General features: G+C 33.9%; 1 protein-coding gene across 1 annotated transcript; it reads left to right on the forward strand.

Moving 5' to 3' along the window:
- The first annotated feature begins 8,733 nt into the window (after positions 1-8,733).
- On the forward strand, positions 8,734-9,740 carry LOC145006127 (protein GOS9-like). Its single transcript, XM_078965216.1, has 3 exons — positions 8,734-8,836; positions 8,957-9,169; positions 9,249-9,740. Exons 1-3 carry the CDS (start codon positions 8,834-8,836, stop codon positions 9,480-9,482), a joined length of 450 nt encoding a protein of 149 aa, XP_078821342.1. The 5' UTR covers positions 8,734-8,833; the 3' UTR covers positions 9,483-9,740.
- Positions 9,741-22,124: the final 12,384 nt, after the last annotated feature.

Consider the following 22,124-nt stretch of genomic DNA (forward strand, 5'->3'; position numbering starts at 1 on the left):
TACGACAGCCAAATCCGTTGCTATCAAATATCCGGAATATGAACTTGGGGAGGGAATGAAATATAGGAGGGGAAAATAAAAGAAATATTAAACTTTACTTTTCTTAAATTATAGTAAAAGTAATTAGAGTTGTCGAAAATAACATCTTTTAGTCCATATGATTCATTTGTTGCACTATTGATTCTTCATTCGTTTTTTGGCTGTTCTGTTGGCCCCTAAACTTAACCTCCTTGAAGGGAGAACATTTAATACCCTTTATGTGTATATCCCTCTACATTCATTAACATCTACCAATTAAGAATACCAAAAACACGATGACAATAAGAACACAACGAACAATCATCTTCTTCATTGCCTATATACTAAGTTTTCGTATACATAAACCTTTAAATCCATAAGTTTTGATCTTTGCAAATCGTTGTTGAATCAGGCTTTTCAAGTTGAATTGTTTAATGTTGAGCTAATATGATCATTCTATTTTAGGCTAAATCAACAAATTTTATATGTAATCAAATTGTAATATAAACTTCAGATTATGTTAATTAATAAAAGTCGTAGGTTAACCATTCATAGCATTCTGATGAATGAGGTTTCGACTTCTCATTTAGAATAGGTGATAATTGCGATTTTTAGTAGTTTTTTTTTTCAAAACGATGAACTAACGTTTTATCTAAGCTACTAATTTGCTTAAAATATTATCTAATCTGGACGTTAGTTTATGGATGTTGTGATTTGTGTTTTTGAAATTAAGGAACTATATAATGTGAAATTGTGAAGGTACAAATATTTTGCACTAGATGAGTTTTTTTGTTTTTTTTTTTGAGAAATGATTATGATATTCTTTAAAATGACTTTGTTGAAACCATGAGTTTAAAAAGTCAATTTTGATCTTGAATAGATATAATCAATATTTCATTGCTCTTATCTACAAGGATAGTAATCTACTATGTATGACTAATTTTAGAGTACTTTCATCGATTGAGAACTTAGAACAATTGCAAAAATTTTAGCAAATATATTCAGAGATGTAGTTTCTTCGGTTGAGAGTCTAGTTAGAACTAGGATAGAAAAATGTTTTTTTAGAACGGCAAATATATAATTGAAAGCTAGCAAAAATCTAGACAAAAGAAACTACGACATGGAAGCAATAAACAAAATTGAGACCTCCAATCAGGCAACACAATTCACATTGTTTTACAACACCTACTATTAGCCGAAAAGACACTTTCAGAAACCACCTTATCAAACAACAAACATTTTTTAGGCTTAATTTTACAAAAAATAATAGAATTTCTACAGCTCCAAATCGACCACCAGAGAGCGTAAAAAACAACCTCTAGAAACTCCTGACAAAGAGAAGACAAACACAACAAGCGAACACAGTTAATCAAGTCTTTCACTGAAAACAAAGAAGGCATATGAATATTCCACCATATGTATAAAAGTTTTAATAAGTTGATAGCTAATTTACATTCAAAGAATAAATCAGTGACAATCTCGACTTCCTTCTCGCAAATAGGACAAAAACATCAACTTTTATTGGAGTGACACAACACCATCTAATAGTTGTACCCAATAAGAAAATGCTTATCAACTTTTGATCTCATAGAAGACACAAAAAAATAACCAAAACCATCAAGGGACCAATTCCACCTATCCGAAGATGAAGAGGATAACCAAGGATATGAAATATGAGAATCAAACCACTGCTCTTTCTCTAAACCCGGTCTCGGTTTTCTTCTAAAATATGTAACCCAACCCGGTTGATGCATATTCAAAGCAACATAGATTTGGTTATCCAACGCGAGGGCATATAATATGTGGAATGAAATTTTTAAAGGGTCATTACCAATCCTGTGATCCTACCAAAAAGAAGTAAGCTTGCCATCTCCAATCACCATTTTGCAAAAAGACATAAGATCTATACCTTTAGAACATAAAGAATCAGTAATTGATACCCAAATGGAGTTACCAACACTCCTCAGTGAATAATGACCAAGTAACCATGTTCTCCGTGTATGGATTTAATCACTTTAATCCAAAGAATAATGGGAAACGAAAGAAACCACCAAATCCATTTAAAAAGAATAGCATAGGTTAGAGAAAAAAAGACTATTAACCCTGAGACCACCATATTGTTTTTTGAGCCAATACATTCTTCCATTTAACCCAATTCATTTCACGTTCTTCCCAATCCCCAAGAAAAGAACATTACGAAAGGATTCTAAACGGTTAACAACAAATTGCGAAGCTCAAAAAATAGACATAAAGTACGTTAGGGTAGCACCCAAAACTAACTTATGTAACATCAGTTTCCCCTACCGAAGGAGTTTTATCCCTCCAATTCGAAAGTTTAGAAGTAAATTTCAGGATCATATCGTCCTATGAAGCAATCCAATACATATTACCAACCACTATGTGACCTAAATAATATAACAAAGTTTTACTAGGAAGGTAACCAATAGAAACTGTCACATCCTCCACTACCAAAAACTAAACTCCAAAACCTATCATGGTATTCTTGTACACGTTAATCATGAGGCCAAAAGGTAAGGAAAAACAACGAAGATGTAACGACACAAAAACTATAAGGTAAAATTTTCATTTTAATTCAACCAGAAACTCCAATTATCCTTTTTTCCCATCATTCAAAAAACAATTCAGAATAAAAAAAGTTATCAAAGTACAATCCCAAAATCATATAGTTGTGGAAACATGGGTGGATGCGCTGCGATCAAGCCGAACCCTTCCCTTTCAAACTGGAAGTACCTGAAATCATAACCATAAAAATCATAAACACAAAGTTTAGTGGGTTCCCCAAAATACCACATACCATACATACCCTTGGACCTAGCTGTAACACCCATAAAAATCATGCCAAATTTAAACTTTTAAAAATGTATCAAAACCATTAATCATTACAAAACTTGTTTTCAAAATAGTATAATATCAAAGTATCCCAGAAAAAAAGACATAAAAATGAGGAGTTGTACGATCACGCCTTTAACTTCCTGCGATCATCTGATGTACATGAAACAAAAACTGAAACTGTAAGCCCAAAGCTTAATGAGTTCCCCCAAAATAATGATACACTGCAACTAACATATATACAAATAACAACATGTACTGGGTACACAGCTTTACAAACTTGATTACCCCTAGGCTCATAGTGTGAGTCTGGATTGCCTTCCAGGCCTATAGCTCACATCTGGATTGCCACTGAGCCCATATTACAAGTTTGGTATGCCCTACCCGGCCCTCAGCTTGTATCTGGAATGCTTTTGATCCCACAGTATGAGTCTGGCATGCCCTTCCCGGCCTACAATACGAGTCTAGAATGCTCCCGAGCCCACAGTACGAGTCTGGCATGCCCTACCCGGCCCTCAACTTGTATCTGGAAGGCTCCCAAGTCCTCAGTATGAGTCTGGCATGCCCCGCTCGGCCCTCAGCTCATATCTGGAATACTCTTGAGTCCTCAGTGTGAGTCTGGCATGCCCCGCGTGTTTTAGTGATCTACACGCCGAGTCCAAGAACGGACTCGACGAGTTGGAGCTGACAGATGAAACCCTAAATCTCGGGGTTTCGCACCCTACTTAAAGAATGATTGGCCTTCCCCAGCCTCCCTTTACAGCTTGTTGGCACCCTTAAATCCTAATTGTGTGTGTGTGTGTGTTTCTTTGGTGTGATAGAGATTTGAAGAGAGATCTTGGTGAGGAACACTTAGGGAAACAAGTAAATCAAAGTTAGGAACTCATGGGAAGCAAGGATATACATCAATTAACATTCTCTGGAAGGTATTAAGCTGTCTCTTTGGCTCATCTCATCTTTAATATACATCAATTGACATTCTTTGGAAGGTATGTAGTATGCAGTATATGTGTTTATGTTCTATGTTATGCTTATGCTATGTTATGTTGAGTCAGTTTCGGACTTCGGTCCGATGCAGTAGTAGTATGTTTGATGTCTTCGTGACTCAGGCAGGATTATGTGTTATGTGTTTCAGACTATGGTTCGATGCAGTATGCAGTATATGTGTTTATATTCTATGTTATGCCTATGCTATGCCATGTTTAGTCAGTTCTGGACTTTGGTCCGATGCAATTTCCAGACTTCGGTCTGATGTAGAGGGCAAGGCCCTGGTTAGTTCCGGACTTCAATCCGATGTAGATTCCAGACTTCGGTCCGATGCAGAGAGCAAGGCCCTAGTAGTTCCGAACTTCGGTTCGATGCAGTTTCCGGACTTCAGTCCGATGCAGTGGGCAACGCCCAGTATGTGCTTATATGTTATTGTATGGTATGTGGTAGCATAAGCATATAAGCACATACTGGGCCTTACCCACTGCATCGGAGTATAAAAAAAGTTATCACATATGCCTGACAATATGTTTGCATTATACTCTGATATATTTTGACAATTGTTATGTGCTTATATGCTTATGCTACCACATATGCCTAACAATATGTTTGCATTATATATGGTGTTTGGCGAACTCACTTAGCTTTGTGCTTACAGTTTTCAGTTTATGTTTCAGGTACTCTAGTTTTCAAATGAAAGAGCTCGGGGCGATCACAGCGTATACACCTGTGTTTTCGCTATACGTGATTTCGGGATTCAACTATGATAATTGTGTTACATAGAAATGTTTTTAAATGTTTGGGTCAAGTCATAGCTATGTTTTGATTATAATAAAAATGAAAATTTTATCCTTGATTTTTGGGATGTTACATTGGGTCCGATTATGTATGTTTTAAATGGGTTAGGTCCGATTAGGTATGTTTTATATGGGTTGGGCCCAATTATGTATGTTTTATATGGGTTACGCCCGATTATATGGGTTAGGCCAGAATAATATGGGCTGGGACAGGATGATATGGGTTGCTACCGAATGATATGGGTTGGGCTGTTGCATGTATGTTTGGCTGGGCCCATTCTTATTTGATATATAGTATTTTGGGAGAACTCAGTAAGCCATGTACTTACAGTTTACATTTCAAATACTTTCAGGTACTTTTTGGTTTCAAAAGGAAGGGTTCGGCTTGATCGCACTGCATCCCCTGAAGATTTATTCTGCATTAACTATTTATGATTTTATTCTGATTTTTTGAGAATATTTTTACTCTGATTGTTTTTGAAAAAAAGAAACGAATGATTTGGACTTATTTTAAAATGAAAATTTTACTCGGTATTTGTAGGACGTTATAGGTAATTTGAGAGATTTATCCTTATTTTTTCTTATTTAAATATATTTATTTTTATAAATATATGATCAGCTAATATAAAAAAATATTAGTATAAAAATACTATTATTTTGTTATTTTGTTTTAAAAATATAAGTATGTAGTTTGAGTAAAAGTTAAAAGTATATTTCTATTTTGATTTCAGAATACAAATAAATTTTTGTCTTCAACTAAAAAAAATCGATGCAAACTATTGATTTTAAAAATATTAACTGAAATACAACAAAATAAAATTCAACTAATCGTTTAATTGGTATGGTTAAAAGTTAAATAGGTATAACATACGATAAGTTTTTTATCATGTCAATTTTTTTTTAATATTTTCTTTTAATAAAATTATTTAGTTTTATCAAATTTTGAACATACTCTTTATATAAAGATATAAATTTTTCAATGCAAAATTAAAAACTTTTGTTAGCTTATAATAAAATACTTAAATGCTTATAATCACTTTAGCCTCTTTTTTCACCTACACCATCCTAACATAACTAACCATATTAAGATAGATCACTCAAATTCTATCAGGTAAAAATTAAAAATAAACAAAAATGACATTTCTATAATTTAGACAAAGAAAATATAAAATAAAAGTACAGAAAATTACAATAAAGTTCCTACATATTGGCCTTATAATCGATTTAGCTTTTATATATTTTTTTTATTCAATTATTTCCCAAATACCGGTAATCGTATTCAATTTAACCCTTTGACCGGTCAACAGGTCATCCAACTTTCAAAAATTACATTTTCGGCCCAGATTTCAAAATTTATTATAAATTTGGTCCAAAATTTACATTTTTGGCCTAGATTTAAATTTTTTGTACAAATCTGGTCCACAATTTACACTTTTTGCCCAAATTTTAAAATTTTATTTTGAATTCATCCTAACTTTTGTCTTTTTATAGCTTTTTTTCTCAAAAGTTTGTTTCTAATATGTTTTTTCTCTAAAACTCATATTTATACAAAAAAAAAACATATTTTCACATAAAAATCTTATTTTTTCTATATAAAAATTGTTTTTAAATACTTTTTTGTATATGAAATATCTACTTATAAAAATAGGTTTAGATTATTTGTATGATTTCTCTTAAAAAATCAATTAAGAAATTAAAAATAACCCTAAATTATACTATTAAATTATGGTTTGTCAAAAACTAGTTACACTAGGTACCCTAAATTAAAAGTAACCCTAAATTATACTATTAATATAGATATTTTAATATGTGTTGTATTTAGTGTGTATTCTTTTTTCTATGAGATTTTAATATAGTTGTTTATATATATTTTTCAATCTGTTGCATCTTTGTAAAATTAGATCATACACTCGATCACATATATATGACAAAAGGTATGTAAAGTTGTTCTAATCTCATATATGACAATCCATATTGATTTCAATAGGAGTTGTAACTATCAACGTTTGTAATACTTTTTATATTTGGTAAATACCATTTTCTGCCAAAAACCTCCTTATCGACTAATGACAATTGCTCCATTCTAGATAGTTATTTTTTGTTATTACAACAAACAAAATTGACACATGAATCCGATTTTACAAAGAAGTTTAAATAAAGAGATCCAAAGTGATGATGATGTATATGTATAAACATGTATTCAACGAGAAACAAAAAATATGAAGTTTTCGATATGTAGCATCTTCTATTATTTAAACTTTTCCTATAAATGTGATTAAAAAACAAATAAATAATATTAAAATGAGTGTAACTAGTTTTGACAAACTATAATAGTATAATTTATGGTTACATTTAATTTCTTAATTGATTTTTTTTAAGAGAAATCACATAAATAATCCAAACCTATTTTTATAATTAGATATTTCATATACAAAAAAAGTTTTTTAAAAATAATTTTATATAGAAAAAATAAGATTTTTATGTGAAAATATGTTTTTTTTGTATAAATATGAGTTTTAAAGAAAAAACATATTAGAAACAAACTTTTGAGAAAAAAGTTGTAAAAAAACTAAAGTTAGCATGAATTCATAATAAAAATCCTAAAATTTGAGCAAAAAGGGTAAAATTTTGGACCAAATTTGTAAAAAAATTTAAAATTTAAGCCAAATATATAAATTTTGGACTAAATTTGTAATAAATTTTTTAATCTGGGCCGAAAATGTAATTTTTGAAAGTTGGATGACCTGTTGACCGGGTCAAAGGGTTAAATTGAATACGATTACCGGTATTTGTAACTTAATTGAATAAAAAATATATATATAAGGGCTAAATCGATTATGAGGCCAATATGTAGGGATTTTATTGCAGTTTTTCCAAAAAATATTTACTATGTATTGTGGTTTAATTAAATATTTTAGATAAAGTTTAGATAACATATATTAAATAAAATGTATCTCCATGGTGATTAAAGTTGTTCTATTTTTATTTATATAAATACTACATTTTATATGTTTTAGTTTAGGGTAATTATACGAATCGTTTCTCGTGCAAGTGTCAAAAGAAATGTTCGGTCTTTAATTTCAAAAATTAGCTCGAACTGTCCTTTATTTGTTTAAAATTTGCACGTTTAATATAAATACTACATTTTATATGTTTTAGTTTATTGGCTTTTTTATTTTATTTACGATAATAATACAAAATAAAATAGACTTTTTTTAAAAAAAAATTCATAAATGGTTTTTATATGAATATGGGGAGTTAACGTCTCTCTCTTTCTCTCTCTCATACATAATGATCATGTAACTTTTGATTTAATAATAATAAAATATTTAGTAAAGAAAAAAATTAAAAAATAAATATAATAACAAGAAGATAATCATTTCAATTTTACATCAAACCAAATAACAACAAAATTTGTTGGAAAAGAATATGTTTCAAATTTTGAAATTTTAAGTACCAAATCTCTAAAAAAAAAAAAAAAGCAAACCACAAATATTATATTTGCAGTTTGTCTAAATATAAACAAATTGTATGATAAGATTCCATACTAAAAAAAAATTGAAAAGCTAGAGGTGTAATATATACCATTGATTTCTGACGGAGTACCTTAAATAATGGTGGATTTACGTTGTTGATGAGTAACGTTTATGCATTACACTAATTAATGGTGCATATAATAGTGCCTTTTTTTTTAATAGCAAAAGTGTAATAAAAAGTCATCCTGCTAAGTAGAAATATACAAAAAGCGCCTAACAAGACATGGAAACATGAAGCAAAGATACAAAAGTTTTGACACTTGTTTATCAAATATCAATGTGTTAGTTACTAATCATTGTTTTATGTCTGCTTGATTGCTTGTAATTACTGCACGAGGAAATATAAGACGATCACACCTAGACTCCTTACACATGCATCATGTGAGTTTTTAATCAAACGCTTTATTTTGAAAATATTTTTTATCAATCGGATTAATTATTTTTTCAACAACCATCTCTAGCTTTTAGGAATTGGAAAACGTGAATCTCGAGAAATGTTTTAGACATGCCACCTCACCTCGTTCTAACTCCACCATTCAGTTATACAACCCCAAGCTATTCAATTATACAACCCCAAGCTAGTGTCTATATATAGTCAAGCACTTAACGGACTAGACGTACAACTTCAGTTCCACACTAACCAAAATGGTACATACATTCACCATATTCTTAGAGTTTTGTTATCTATATATCAGGTTTACATGGTTTCTTCATTGCTAAAATTCTTTCATCTCTTTTAGTAACATTTTATTGTGGATCCATATGCAGGCAGCCAATGCAGAATGCGTATGGGGTACAACTTGGGGAGGAAAGGGTGGATCCCGTACCTGGGAATTCATAATACCTGATGGTTCAACACTTACCAAGATAGCTTTAAGCAGTGGAGACGCTTTAGATTTCATCAGCTTCACTTACAAGGATGGGTATGGCCATACCCATTCTTCTGAAAAATTCGGTGGTGATGGTGGCTCACCTCATATGGTAAGCTTATACACGTATCGAAGTTAGGTTCTGATTTTTTTACAATATAGCAGTCATGATATTTATATTTGGGTTTCAGATCATCTTCGATGACAATGAGTATCTCATCGGGATTAGTGGGCGTGTCGGATCATTTGGTGACAACACCGTGATTACGTCAGTGACTTTCCGGACCAACATCAGAACTTATGGGGAATACGGCACAAACCCCGGGACTGATTTCTCGTTTGGGGTCACACGCGGTAAGTTTTCGGGATTCTATGGAAAGTGTGGCAGTTCCGTAGACTCTTTGGGTGTCATTCTTCAGGCTTGACATGATATATGACATCATGCATGCATGCATGTTGTGTTTGATGGAAACAAATGTTAGATGGTCGGTCGTACGTCATTTTGGTTTCTAAATGTGGTAATCCTATATATGTTTTAAGATCGTATCTAGTTTCTTCAGATGTGAAACTATTAAAATAAGGTAGCATACCAAGTCAAGTACAATAAGCACCCTTGTTGTGCATGTGCATTACGTTTCTCATGTACCCCTTAAGCTTCTAAATGGATTTTTCTTGCTTTCTTCTTTGCAAATACTTCCACCATAAATTTATTTGGTTTTAGTTTCTAGCTAGTGTTGAGTTCTTTTTCTTTTTATTTACACAATAATTTTTTCTTAGGGAATCCTTTTCTTTTGGAGTATTTAATGAGGACACCAATTTATCTTTTCATACATGTAACCATATAAGGAAAAATCAACATATGAGCACTGTCGCTCAATGGAATCTATGGGATAAAGTGACTACAAAATTGACTCATTTACAACAGCCAAATCCGTTCAATCAAATATCTGGAATATGAACTTGGAGAGGGAATGAAATATAGGAGCGGAAAATAAAAAAATATTAAACTTTATTTCCCTTAAATTGTATTAAAAGTAATTACATGTTTGGTCCATATGGTTGTTGAAAATAACATCTTTTAGTCCATAATATTCATTTATTTCACTGATCATCCTTCATACGTTTTTTGGGATTACCTCCTAAACTTAACTGCCTTAAAGGTGGAACCATTAAGCCCCTTCATGTGCTATGCATATGAGTGTATTTTGGTCTTTTCATCTATCCTTTTGTGTTCATTTTCATTTACCAATTAAAAATACTAAAAACATGATGACCTTAAGAACGCAAAGAACAATCATCTTCTTCCTAACCTAAATATTGATTTTTCATATACATAAATCTTCAAATTCATAAGTTTTTATCTTTGCAAATCATTGTTGAATCATACTTTGCAAGTTGAATTGTTGTTTACGTTGAGCTAATATGATCATTCTAGCTATTTGAGACAAAATTAACAAATTTTATACGTAAATTGTAATATAAACATCAGATTATGTTAATTAGTAAAAGTCATAGGTTGGCCATTCATAGCATTCCGATGAATGAGGTTTGGACTTCCCATTCCGAATTGGTGAAAATTGTGATGTTTAGTCATTTTTTCTTTCAAAACGGTGAACTAACGTCCTTTCTAATCTACTACTTTGCATAAAATATTATCTGGGGTTGCTTTATGAATGTTGTGATTTGAGTTTTTGAAATTAAAGAACTATATAGTGTGAATTATGGAGGTAAAAATATTTTGCACTAAATGAGTTTTCTTTTATTTTTCTAAGAAATTATTAGGATATTCTTGGAAATGACTTTGTTTGAAGCTATTTATGAGTTTAAAAAGTCAATTTGGATCTTGAATGGATATAATCAATATTTCATTGCCCTTATCTACAAGGTTAGTAATCTACTATGCGTGACTGATTCTATAGTACTTTCATCGATCGAGAACTTAAAATAATTACTACTAGTAAAGCTAATATATTCAGAAATGTAGTTTCTTCGGTTGTGAGTCTAGTTAGACTCACACAACTATTTTTTTAGAATGAAAAATATATAATTGAAAGCTAGCTAGAATCTAGATAAAATAAACAATTATATTGAAACAATAAACAAAATTGGGTCTTCCAATCAGGCAACACAATTGGCATTAGTTTTACAACATCTACCATCAGCCCAAAAGAAACTTTGAGAAATCATCTTATCAAATAACAAACATTTTTTTGGCTTAATTTTACCAAAAAGAAAAAAAAATCTAAAGCACCAAATCGACCACGAGAGAGTGTAAAAAACAGTCTCTAGAAACTGCTGACAAACAGAAGACAAACGTAGCAAGCCAACCTAGTGAATCAAATGTTGCACTGAAAACTAAGAAGGCATATGAATATTTGACCATCTACAAAAAAAATTCAATAAGTTGGTAGCCAATTCACATTTAAAGAATAAGTGAGTGACAGTCTTGACTTCCTTCTCGCAAATAGGAAAAAAACATTAACTTTTATAGGAGTGACACGGCACCATCTAATAGCATAATTAGACCAAATAAGAAAATGCTTATCAATTTCTGATCTCATAGAAGACACATAAAAAAACCAAAACCATCAAGGGACCAACTCCGCCTATCCGAAGATGAAGAGATGATAACCAAGGATATGAAATCTAAGAAATTGGACTACGACTCTTTCTCTATACCCCCTCTCGGGTTTCTTCTAGAATAAGTAACCTAACCCGGTTGTTGGATCTTCAAAGAAACAAATATTTGCTTATCCAATGCGAGGGAATATAATCTATGGAAAGAATTTTTTAAAGGGTGGTTACCAATCTAGTGGTCCCCCAAAAAAGAAGTAAGCTTGCCATCTCCAATCACCGTTTTGCAAAAAGACATAAGATCAATACCTTTCGAAGTAAAGAATCAACTATTGATTCCTAAATGGAGTTACCAACACTCCTTAGTGAAGAATAACCAAGTAACCATGTCCTCCATTAATGGATTTAATCACTTTAACCCAAAGAACAATGGGAAATGAAAGAAACCGCCAAATCCATTTAAAAAGAATAGCACTGTTGAGAGAAAAAAGACTATTAACCCCGAGACCACCATATTGATTTTCAGCTAATAACTCTGTTTAAACCAAGTTATTTTATGTTTTTCCCAACCCCAAGAAAAAAGCATTACAAAAGCATTCTAAACGGTTCGCAAAATACTCCAAAGCTCTGAAAATAGACATAAAGTACGTTAGGGTAGCACCCAAAACTAAGTTAAGTAATGTCAGTTTACCTTTACTAAAAGAGTTTTATCCTTCCAATTTGAAAGTATAGAAGTAAATTTATGGATCATATCATACCATGAAGCAATATGATATATATATATATATATATATATATATATATATATATATATATATATATATATATATATATATATATTACCACTCACTGTGTGACCTAAATAATAGAACAATGTTTTACTAGGAACACAACTAATAGAAACTATCACATCCTCGCCTACCAAAAACTAAACTCCAAAACCCATCAGAGTACTCTTGTGCATGTCAATCCTGAGGCCAGAAGGTAAGGAAAAACAATGTAGAAGTCTCAAAAACATAATTTAATCATTTCAGGATATGAAGTGATCGCTATAAAAAACGATTAAGTAAACAATCAAATTCTAATTAACTGAGACATTCGTTTATTCAATATAAATTAAAACATACATTTGTTCCCAAACAAACATTGTTTAACAATACCGATACTTTGTGTTCTAAACATAAATAATAAACCAAAGTCCGAGAGTGAAATTTCAACTTACTTGTGCTCGGCTGCTAATTGCTCTTCTTGAATATATGTAAGCATTTTCAAATATTACGTAAACATCAAGTGTCAAGTACATGAGTGTTAAATGAAAAGTATAAGTTCTATCTAGTAGATACGTGAATGAGTGGTATGGCTAGATATGGCCAATCCTACTCAAATAAGAGGGACAATTCCTCTTCCACTGTTATGTTTCTCTATAGTAGAAACAAGAGCAATCTATATGGGCCTAAATATATCATTTCCATGAACTTTTTGTTACACCCCCAAACCAGAACGGCGGAATCGTTCGAGGGTGGATGACTTCATGTAGTATCGTAACAGTTGAATACATAGTAAAGAAAGTAAAACAACCATCATATATATAATTTAAAAGTTACATTGTTGAATGATACTTGTTTCAAAACAAATTACAATATGATGACCAAATGAGTTTTGAATTGACGTCATAGCATCACTTCTGCAAAAGCTGAAGTTTACCTGTATTACTGAATCCCTGAGAAATACAAGTAAGTTTGAAAGAGTAGATCGGCATTTAAGCTGGTGAGTTCATAAGTATTTAATGTTAATGTTTGTATATATTTGATTGAAATTGTTTGTAAATGTTTGAAAACTCCTAGAAAATCTCATATTTCCTACTAGTATAAAAGTAGTCTCCTACCAAGACCCAACTATTTGAATGTTTGCTTCTAGAAATCAAATATTTGTCCATAAGTGTGTGGTAGTTTAAAAGTTCCAAAACTGTAATGAAATAATGTTTTTCATGCCTAGGATAGTGGATTTATGTATATAAAATCACTAAGGAATTTGAACTCCCCGTAAATCAACGTGTTTTTAATACTCCATGTGAGTTTTATAACCATGCTATTGACCCAGACTGCCTGTAACAACGTTTTTCAGGCGTTGGAAGGTTATGACGTTTGTCATCCCAGACCTGCCGGTCTAATTGTAGCTAACAGTTTAGGTGTGGGATTCTCAATCCCGTATAGATCTATACACAAGTATCATGCTCTCCTTACAAGAGATTATGGTATATAATACAAGACTTTAACTGCATACTTGAAAGTACGTGAAGTTGAATGTCTCACAAAACTTAGTATCAAATAGATTTACGTATGAAAAGTCCATTTGTTCTTGTATATGAAAGTATTTATTTGGTATAGTACTTATAGTATGTAAAATATCATGATTTCCTTATAAATTATACCTATTATAGTTTTGCCAAAAGTGTGTTTCGTTTGTAATGTAAACCCTCGTGTAGTGTCGACTTTGTATGTAAGGTATAACATTATTGAACATTTATACTCAAAATATAATTAAAGTGTTTGATAATTATATAACAACATGTTTTTTTCTGAAAAGACAAGGTGTTATCATAATATGTGTTGCATGCGAACGTTTTCATATGATAGTTAAAATAACAGTATGAAATGCATAGCAAACGATAGATATTTTCACACGATAATAACTGGGTGTTTACTTGTATCCCTTCCCCCTTAAAAGTATTTAAAAAGCATTTAAAATGTATTTAAAGTGTGTTTGTAGGGTTATGAACTCAATTGATAGAGTGAAGATGGTGAGACGAAAACCGAGCAGAACTCCGACAGGAGAAAGCAGATTTCTCGGGGTTCTCAGGAATCTCGGAAGCGTAAAACTTCCGTCAAGGCTTGAATATGAAACCGGAATGTCAGGAAAATCTCGAGAGGTTAGAAGCGAGAAAATCGGGAGCGTTGGTGGTGAATTAGCAACCTTTGCCCGTCACCCACGCACCCTTTATATAGGGGTTCGAAAAGATGTGAACGTGGGGCGTTCCTGCTGGGTACGCGGGGCGTTTCCCCTACGCAGGGCGTTCCCCTGAACGCAACGTGCTCCGAAGCTGAAATACGTCATCGCTTACGAACCTCAGATGGGATGGAGAATGGATAGGTCTGCAAGCACGAACGCGAGACGTTCCCTTAGGGAGCGTTGGGCGTTCGCTTTGGACCAACCTCGGAAGTTGTGCCCTGAACTTATAAAATGCATAACTTTTGCATACGAGCTCAGTTTTCGACGTTCTTTGTATACATGTGAAGGTGAGAATATTCTCTACAACTCTCGTTTATACTCCATCGGCTAATTTTGTGTTTATTTTTGTTAATATATTTTTAATAGGCCGGGACTGAAAAAACCCGTTAAAAATCCATAAATTCTTCATCCAATGTCTGTTTTCGTCAGTCTTTTTACCGTTGTATCACTATTGATGAGACATTCGATTCTCGTTTAGGTTGTTTCGGCTAAAAATCGCTCGATCTCTATTTTGAGTTTTCTATTGTCTGCTGCTATATCTGAAACTTCGAAAAATCATAACATCCTCATACAGAGTCAGATTTGGTATTCTTTTTATGTATGTTCACGGTTTAAGGATATCTATGACTTTCATTTAGACACCTAAGGTTGAAAAGTATTTCATTGAAATTTCTCATTTTATGCTTAACAGTGTTTTACTAGATTTGCTACGGATTTTAAATCAGTCATAACTTATTCGTTATAACTCGGATTCTAGTGTTCTTTATATTCTTGGAAACCTTATTACGATATCTATCACTTAGTACACTTAAAGTGAGACTTTTGAACATTTCATTTTTTGATGTTATTTCTATTAATTCAAAAGAGATTACAATTCTTGACTTTTTAGGTCATTACATTGATTCGAAATATCGGGTTGTCACATCATCCCCCCATTAGAGGGAATTTCATCCCGAAATTAAATGTAACGTAAATATTTTTGGATTAGGGAAAGAGATGCAGGTACTTTTGTTTCATCTGATCCTCGCGCTCCCAATAATATTCAGGTCCCCGTTTTGCATCCAGCGGACCTTCACAATAGGTATGCGACTTTGTTTTGTTCTTTTAATTTCCCTATCCATGATCTCAATTGGTTCCTTTATAAAGTGGAGACTCTCGTTGATTTTGATTTCATCTAGAGGGACGACGAGGGTCTCATCTGACAAACATTTCTTCAAGTTTCATACATGAAAGGTAGGATGTACGTTATTGAGTTCCCGCGTTAGTCGAAGTTTGTATGCTACCGGGCCGATCCTTTCAAGGATCTCGAATTTTTCGATATACCTTGGGTTTAGTTTTTCACGTTTTCCGAAACATATTAACCCTTTTCCAAGGTGAGACCTTCAATAGCACTCGGTCCCCGACCTGAAATTCCAAGGGCTTCCGTCTTTTGTCCGCATAACTCTTTTGTCTGTCTCTTGAAGCCTTTAGTTGTTCCCGAATTTGAGCAATCTTATCAGTTGTTTATCTTATAATTTTTTGACCTGTGAGGGCGCTGTCAGGTACTTGTCCCTTGGCTAGTTGCGTGTCACCCACTTCAGCCCAACGCAGTGGTGATCTGCATTTACGGTCATAGAGGGCTTCGAATGGAACAACTTTAATGCTGGAGTGATAGCTATTGTTATACGAGAATTCGACTAATGGTAAATGGTTATCCCATGCTTTACCAAAATCGATTACACAAGTTGTTAGCATATTTTCCAAGGTTTGTATGTTCCTCTCACTTTGACCGTCGGGTTATGGATGGTAAGCGGTACTCATGTCTAGCCTCATCCCTAGAGATTTTTGCAGCGACTGCTAGAATCGCGAGGTGAACCTGCTATATCTATCAGAGATAATGGATATTGGTACACGATGTAGTCGTACAATCTCTCGAATGTATGTTCGAGCTAGCTTCTCCATCTTGTCTTTTTTTTTTATTGGTAGGAAGTTTGCAGATTTTGTTAATCTATCGATGATCACCCAGATGGTGTCTAGCCCACCTGATGTCTTGGGTAATTTGGTTATGAAATCCATGGTTATCCTCTCCCACTTCCACTTGGATATTTCAGGTTGTTGTAGTAATCTTGAAGGCTTTTGGTACTCTACCTTGACTTTGGCGCAAGTCAGACACTTGCCCACATAGGTAGCGATCTCTGCTTTAATGTTTGGCTACCAATACAGTTTCTTGAGGTCAATATACATCTTGTCTGAACCTAGATGCACGGAGTATCGAGTCTTATGAGCCTCATTCATGACCACATCTTTAAATCCACCAAACTTCTGTGTCCAAATCCGATCCACGAATAACGAACTCCATCATCCCTGACTTCAAAATTCTTATCCATTCCCCTTAAGGCTTCACCCGTCACATTCTCTGTTTTCAAGGCTTCCCTATGAGCTTCCTTTATTTGCATGGACATGTGTGAATGGATAGTCATGGTTAAGGATTTCACTCGGCGGGCTGAGTATTCCTTTCGACTAAGGGCATCAGCTACCACATTCGCTTTTCCTGGATGATAATGAATCTCACATTCGTAATCGCTTAATAGTTCAACCCATCGTCTCTGTCTCATGTTAAGTTCGTTTTGGTTGAGAATGTGCTGAAGGCTCTTATGATCAGTGAAGCTTGTGCATTTTTTACTGTAGAGATAATGTCTCCAAATCTTTAGGACGAAAACGACTGCTCCCAGTTCGAGGTCGTGTGCAGTGTAGTTGACCTCATGCATCTTGATTTGTCTCGAGTCGTAAGCGATGACCTTTCCTTGTTGCATTAGAACGCATCCAAGACCTTGATTAGATGTAACACAGTAGACCACGAAGTCTTCTGTTCCCTTTGGCAAGGACAGTGCGCTACATAGTGCTTGCTTCAGTGTTTGGAATGCAGCGTCTTGTCTTTCTTCCCAATTGAAAGTTATGCCCTTCTGGGTCAAGGTGGTAAGTGGTTTAGCAATCTTCGATAAATTTGGTATAAATCTTCGGTAATAGCCAGCAAGGCCCAGTAATTGTCGGATTTCCGTTGGGGTTCTTAGAGCTGACCAGTTCTTGATTGCTTTGATTTTGGAAGGATCAATGTGTATCCCGTCTTTGCTAACCATGTGACCTAGAAAATCTACTTTCCGAATCCAAAATTCACACTTTAAGAACTTTGTGTATAACTTCTCTTTTCTTAGTGTTTCCAAGATTTGTCGGAGGTGTTGACTATGTTCCTCTTTACTCTTCGAATAGATGAGTATATCATCTATGAACACGATCACAAATTTTTCCAGGAATGAACGACACACTTGGTTCATTAAGTCCATATATTCGAATTAAGACTTGGTTTTGACCCCTATATTCGAATTAAGACTTGGTTTTGAACTTGAAACACCTCAAAAATCGACATTTCGTGCTGAAACAAGGAGTGTACGGCCGCACACTCCTGTGTACGGCCGCACACACCCTTTGTACAGCCGCACACATTGTCTGGCCGCACACACTGGCCGCACACTCACCTTTATGGCCATACACCCACTCTAATGCTCATATTTGGCCTTAAACTTGTAAAGATCACTAAGTATGGGACAAAGAACACTTAGTTATAGTGATTCCAAGTCTTTAGGGTGGTTTCCCATCATGGTTTGTCATGGAATACTTAATTTAATACATATATGTGCGATATATGTTAATAGGGTCCACACGCGAACAAATCATCGGTTGACACTCGACGCTCATAACCAATCGATCATTCGGATACTACGATAAATTGTGAGTTCATACCCCTACACTTTTCCTAGTTTTTTTCATGTTTTCAGGGGGAATACAAGCTAAACATAAAGGTTTTCATAACTTAAAAACTGATGCAATTACAACTATTTTCTAACCAACATTTAGATACAATTATTCCTTTTGTAATATGCAGAGCATAAGGGATGTTTTCTAATTATAATTGCATAGTTTTCAAAACCATACACGAGCGTAAAAACCATTCAAACTATAATAGGTATAGTTTGGGATTTCATTACCAGTCTTACATATTCAAACTTCATGCAAAGTCAAACATATAAACTATGTCAGATTTAGTTTATCCATTATTACGAATACAAAACTAAAGTATCATGCTAAATAATTATTTTATGTATAATTATATATACTCTACAACGTTACAAACGATTTCAAACTCGAGAACAACCAAATAAACACGTAAACTAGTTAATATAGGATTATGAGACTATCTTCACTTTTCCCCTTCGGGGTACCAATAAATCCTCACCGGTAGTATAACCAGAGTCTCTTGGAGGGAGAGCGAGGAATTTGTGAATAGATCTATTCGGGACCGACAATCCCACACCTGAACTGTTAGCTACAGTTAGGCGGGCACGCCTGGGGTGACAAATTTTGTAATCGTACGATGCCTGAAGAACGTCAAGGAGGTCACAGGTCAAATTAGTATGGTTGTACGACTCAAATAATTATAAACTAAACATTGTTTATGGGATTTCTTTCTTCTATAGTTTTATTTTAAGTAATAAAACTACTTATGTACTTACTGGAGGGTATTCCAGGGACAAAAGCTGTAGCTTTGTTTTAAGTAATAAAACTACTATACATACTGGTGGTAACCATGGTTTCCAAACGATCATACATTACATACTAGTGGTAGCCAAAGTTTTCAGACAGAACGTACCTTTCATACAGAAAACAACAAACATGTTAGAAAATATTGGATTTTCTTGGTAAACATGCGTACATATTTCAGAACTTGGTAACAACGGCTTTCGATACAAACGATATTTACTTATAATGGAAAGAAAACATTTATACAAATTGAGTGAGTAGTTTTCAATACAAAAACATGATTATGAACTCACCAGCTTTATGCTGATACTTTTTCAAAACCGCTTGTATTCTTAGGGCAACGATAGACAGGTACCTTATCAGCTTTTGGAGAAGACGGAGCATTTTTGGAATCTCATCTTTATCTTTCGTTGTATAATGTAATGTACAAACTTTGTTTTCAAAAAGATGTAAATATTCATATTGTAATGTAATGGTTGTGTTTACTTTGATTACTATGATACGATTGTTGTGATACTACGTATGACGTCGCCACCCCCGTACATTTCCGCCATTGTTTTTTATGACGGTTCGGGAGTGTGATAATATATAGTACGGAAATCTACATTTCATATTAACACCAAACACACTTGATTATTTATACACATAGATTGCGAAATTAAGGTAAATAAACAAAAACAACAAATAAATAAACAAAATAAACAAAAAGCACTTAAGCTGGAATGACTAGTTCCAAAATGAGTTTCGATATCAATAATATGCACCCATGAGTATTATGAGATCAAAAATTAAATTCTTGTATTCAACATTATCGATATAATAAGATATTAAATGGGTTCCAAAAATCAGCAGTATGCACCTTTCTCGACGTTGGGTGGCGATGGCGGTGAGTTTTCTATCGATGAGGACTATGTGTTGATTTGCTTCCCATTAATTTGGGTTTGTAGTATTTCGGTGTGTTTAGATGATGAGGGATCAGTGGGCTTGTAGGGATGGAAAACTAATTTATCAATTTAGTAGCTAATCCTCCAATAAGAGCCGCAGATCCTGTCAGAACCGCAACCTTTGTCCCTTGTACAGACCAAGGAAGATCTTCAGTATAAAAGGCCAATCATTCTGACTTGATAGGTAAGTTATTCAACCTTGATCACTTACCTTCCTACTCCATATTCACCTCACTAACTTGATCGTCAGAGTGTCTTTCCGGAACCTCCTCCTGGAGAGAGGCTAACGCCTTCTTTTTCTCTGTGACCTCTCAGGTTCCAGCCGGATGTCGTTCATCCATAGCTTAGGTGGTTCGGAGCTAGGTCGCATCATTTGGCGCCATCCGTTTGTGTGACAGTAGATACACAAACCCTTTCTTCTTCTTGTTTCTCGTAATCACACATGACGAAGAAGACGATGGGTGAGCCATCAGAGCCACCACATTGCCCGATACAACCAATGGGGTCGATGGAGGTAACAAACACTCTGGCGGCACCGTCTTCCGGTGGTCATCCACAAACATCCGAAATACCACCAACATCTGGTGACTTGCCATTGCCCTTCGAAGCGACACCGGATTCCGACAGCCCGCCACTATATCTTATGGCAACTCTGTTACAAGAATCATTCCCAACCCCCGTTACCACGGTTGTGTAGGCCGCCCTTGTTGGATTAATGTCTAAGTGCATAACTATAATTGTGAGACTTGACCCGACCCGTCATGGTCCATTTGGGTTGCATGGCATCATGCATTTGGATAGACTATAATGAGAGAAATAACACTTAAGGTTGGTTAATTAAGTGATCAAAAGAATACTAATTAAATATATGGGTTGATTGTGTAAATCATCCATACTTATATAGTCGGCTAATGCTCTATGGATTGTCAAGTTGGGCTAAAACCCATAAGATGCTCCATGGATGCTGCATGGTGTATTTGTACCTATGGATCATGGAAATGAAAGGTCATGACAATTAGGGTTTACATGGTGTAACCCTAACTATATAATGATCTTATTCTTGGAGAAAATAGGACACTATGGGTAATAGTAAGGGCTAGCCGATTTTTATGAAGTGTGGATTTCTCTCTAATCTATTCTAAGTGTATTTGGTGTTGTGTGAACCATTTGAGGTGTCACACTTGGGGCACTAGGCACTCAAGATTCATGAAGACATTCTACATCAAAGAGGTATGTAATTCTATCTTAATATATTCATATGAATCAATGTTATTATGCTAGTTAGGATGAATACCTTGGAAAGTTCATATTTGCATGTATAATAGAGAAAATATAGATCAAAGGTTTTTAGGGTTGCATGTACACTTAGGAGTGTTAGAATGCTCAAAAACCAACAGTGGTATCAGATCCCAGGTTTGTTTTCAATTATACTTGATGCAAATTGCTGAAAAATGCTAAAAAAAATTGATTTTCTAGCTTTTTGGGCACTGGACTCGCCGAGTCCACTGATGAACTCGCCGATTCCATGAATAAAATCATCCTACTCGTCGAGTATGTTGATACACTCGACGAGTAGGAGCCCCAGACAACATATTTTCGAGTTTTTTTTGGCTAGAAATGGACTAGGAACATTACTCTAAGCTGTTTTTGAACTTATAAACTTGTTTTTGATGTGGTAATGTTCATACTAATCCAATTTCAAAGATAATTGTTAATAGATTCATGTTTTGCATTAGTTTAGTGATTAGGCTAATTACATGAAAAAGTTTGATTTGAATTATCTTGTTCTTATGAGTTGCTTAGATTAATAGAAAAGCTAATTGGTTATGTGTTTTCAATCCATTTTAATCTAAGAGTTGATTCTAAAATGTGTTTTTGTAACTTGTCCTCAAGTTATATGAAAAGTCACATTTAAGTTTCATAAAACTCATAAAAGTTGGCAATGGTTACAAAAATAAAGAGTCT

Source organism: Lactuca saligna, chromosome 7 (assembly GCF_052625555.1).
Source record: "Lactuca saligna cultivar CGN05327 chromosome 7, ASM5262555v1, whole genome shotgun sequence".
Lineage (NCBI taxonomy): Eukaryota > Viridiplantae > Streptophyta > Magnoliopsida > Asterales > Asteraceae > Lactuca > Lactuca saligna.

Excerpts from the sequence above, each read along its gene's own strand:
- LOC145006127 (XM_078965216.1), top strand. Across the intron at positions 9,170-9,248 it reads ATGGTGGCTCACCTCATATG|ATCATCTTCGATGACAATGA; the intron begins GTAAGCTTATAC and ends TTTGGGTTTCAG.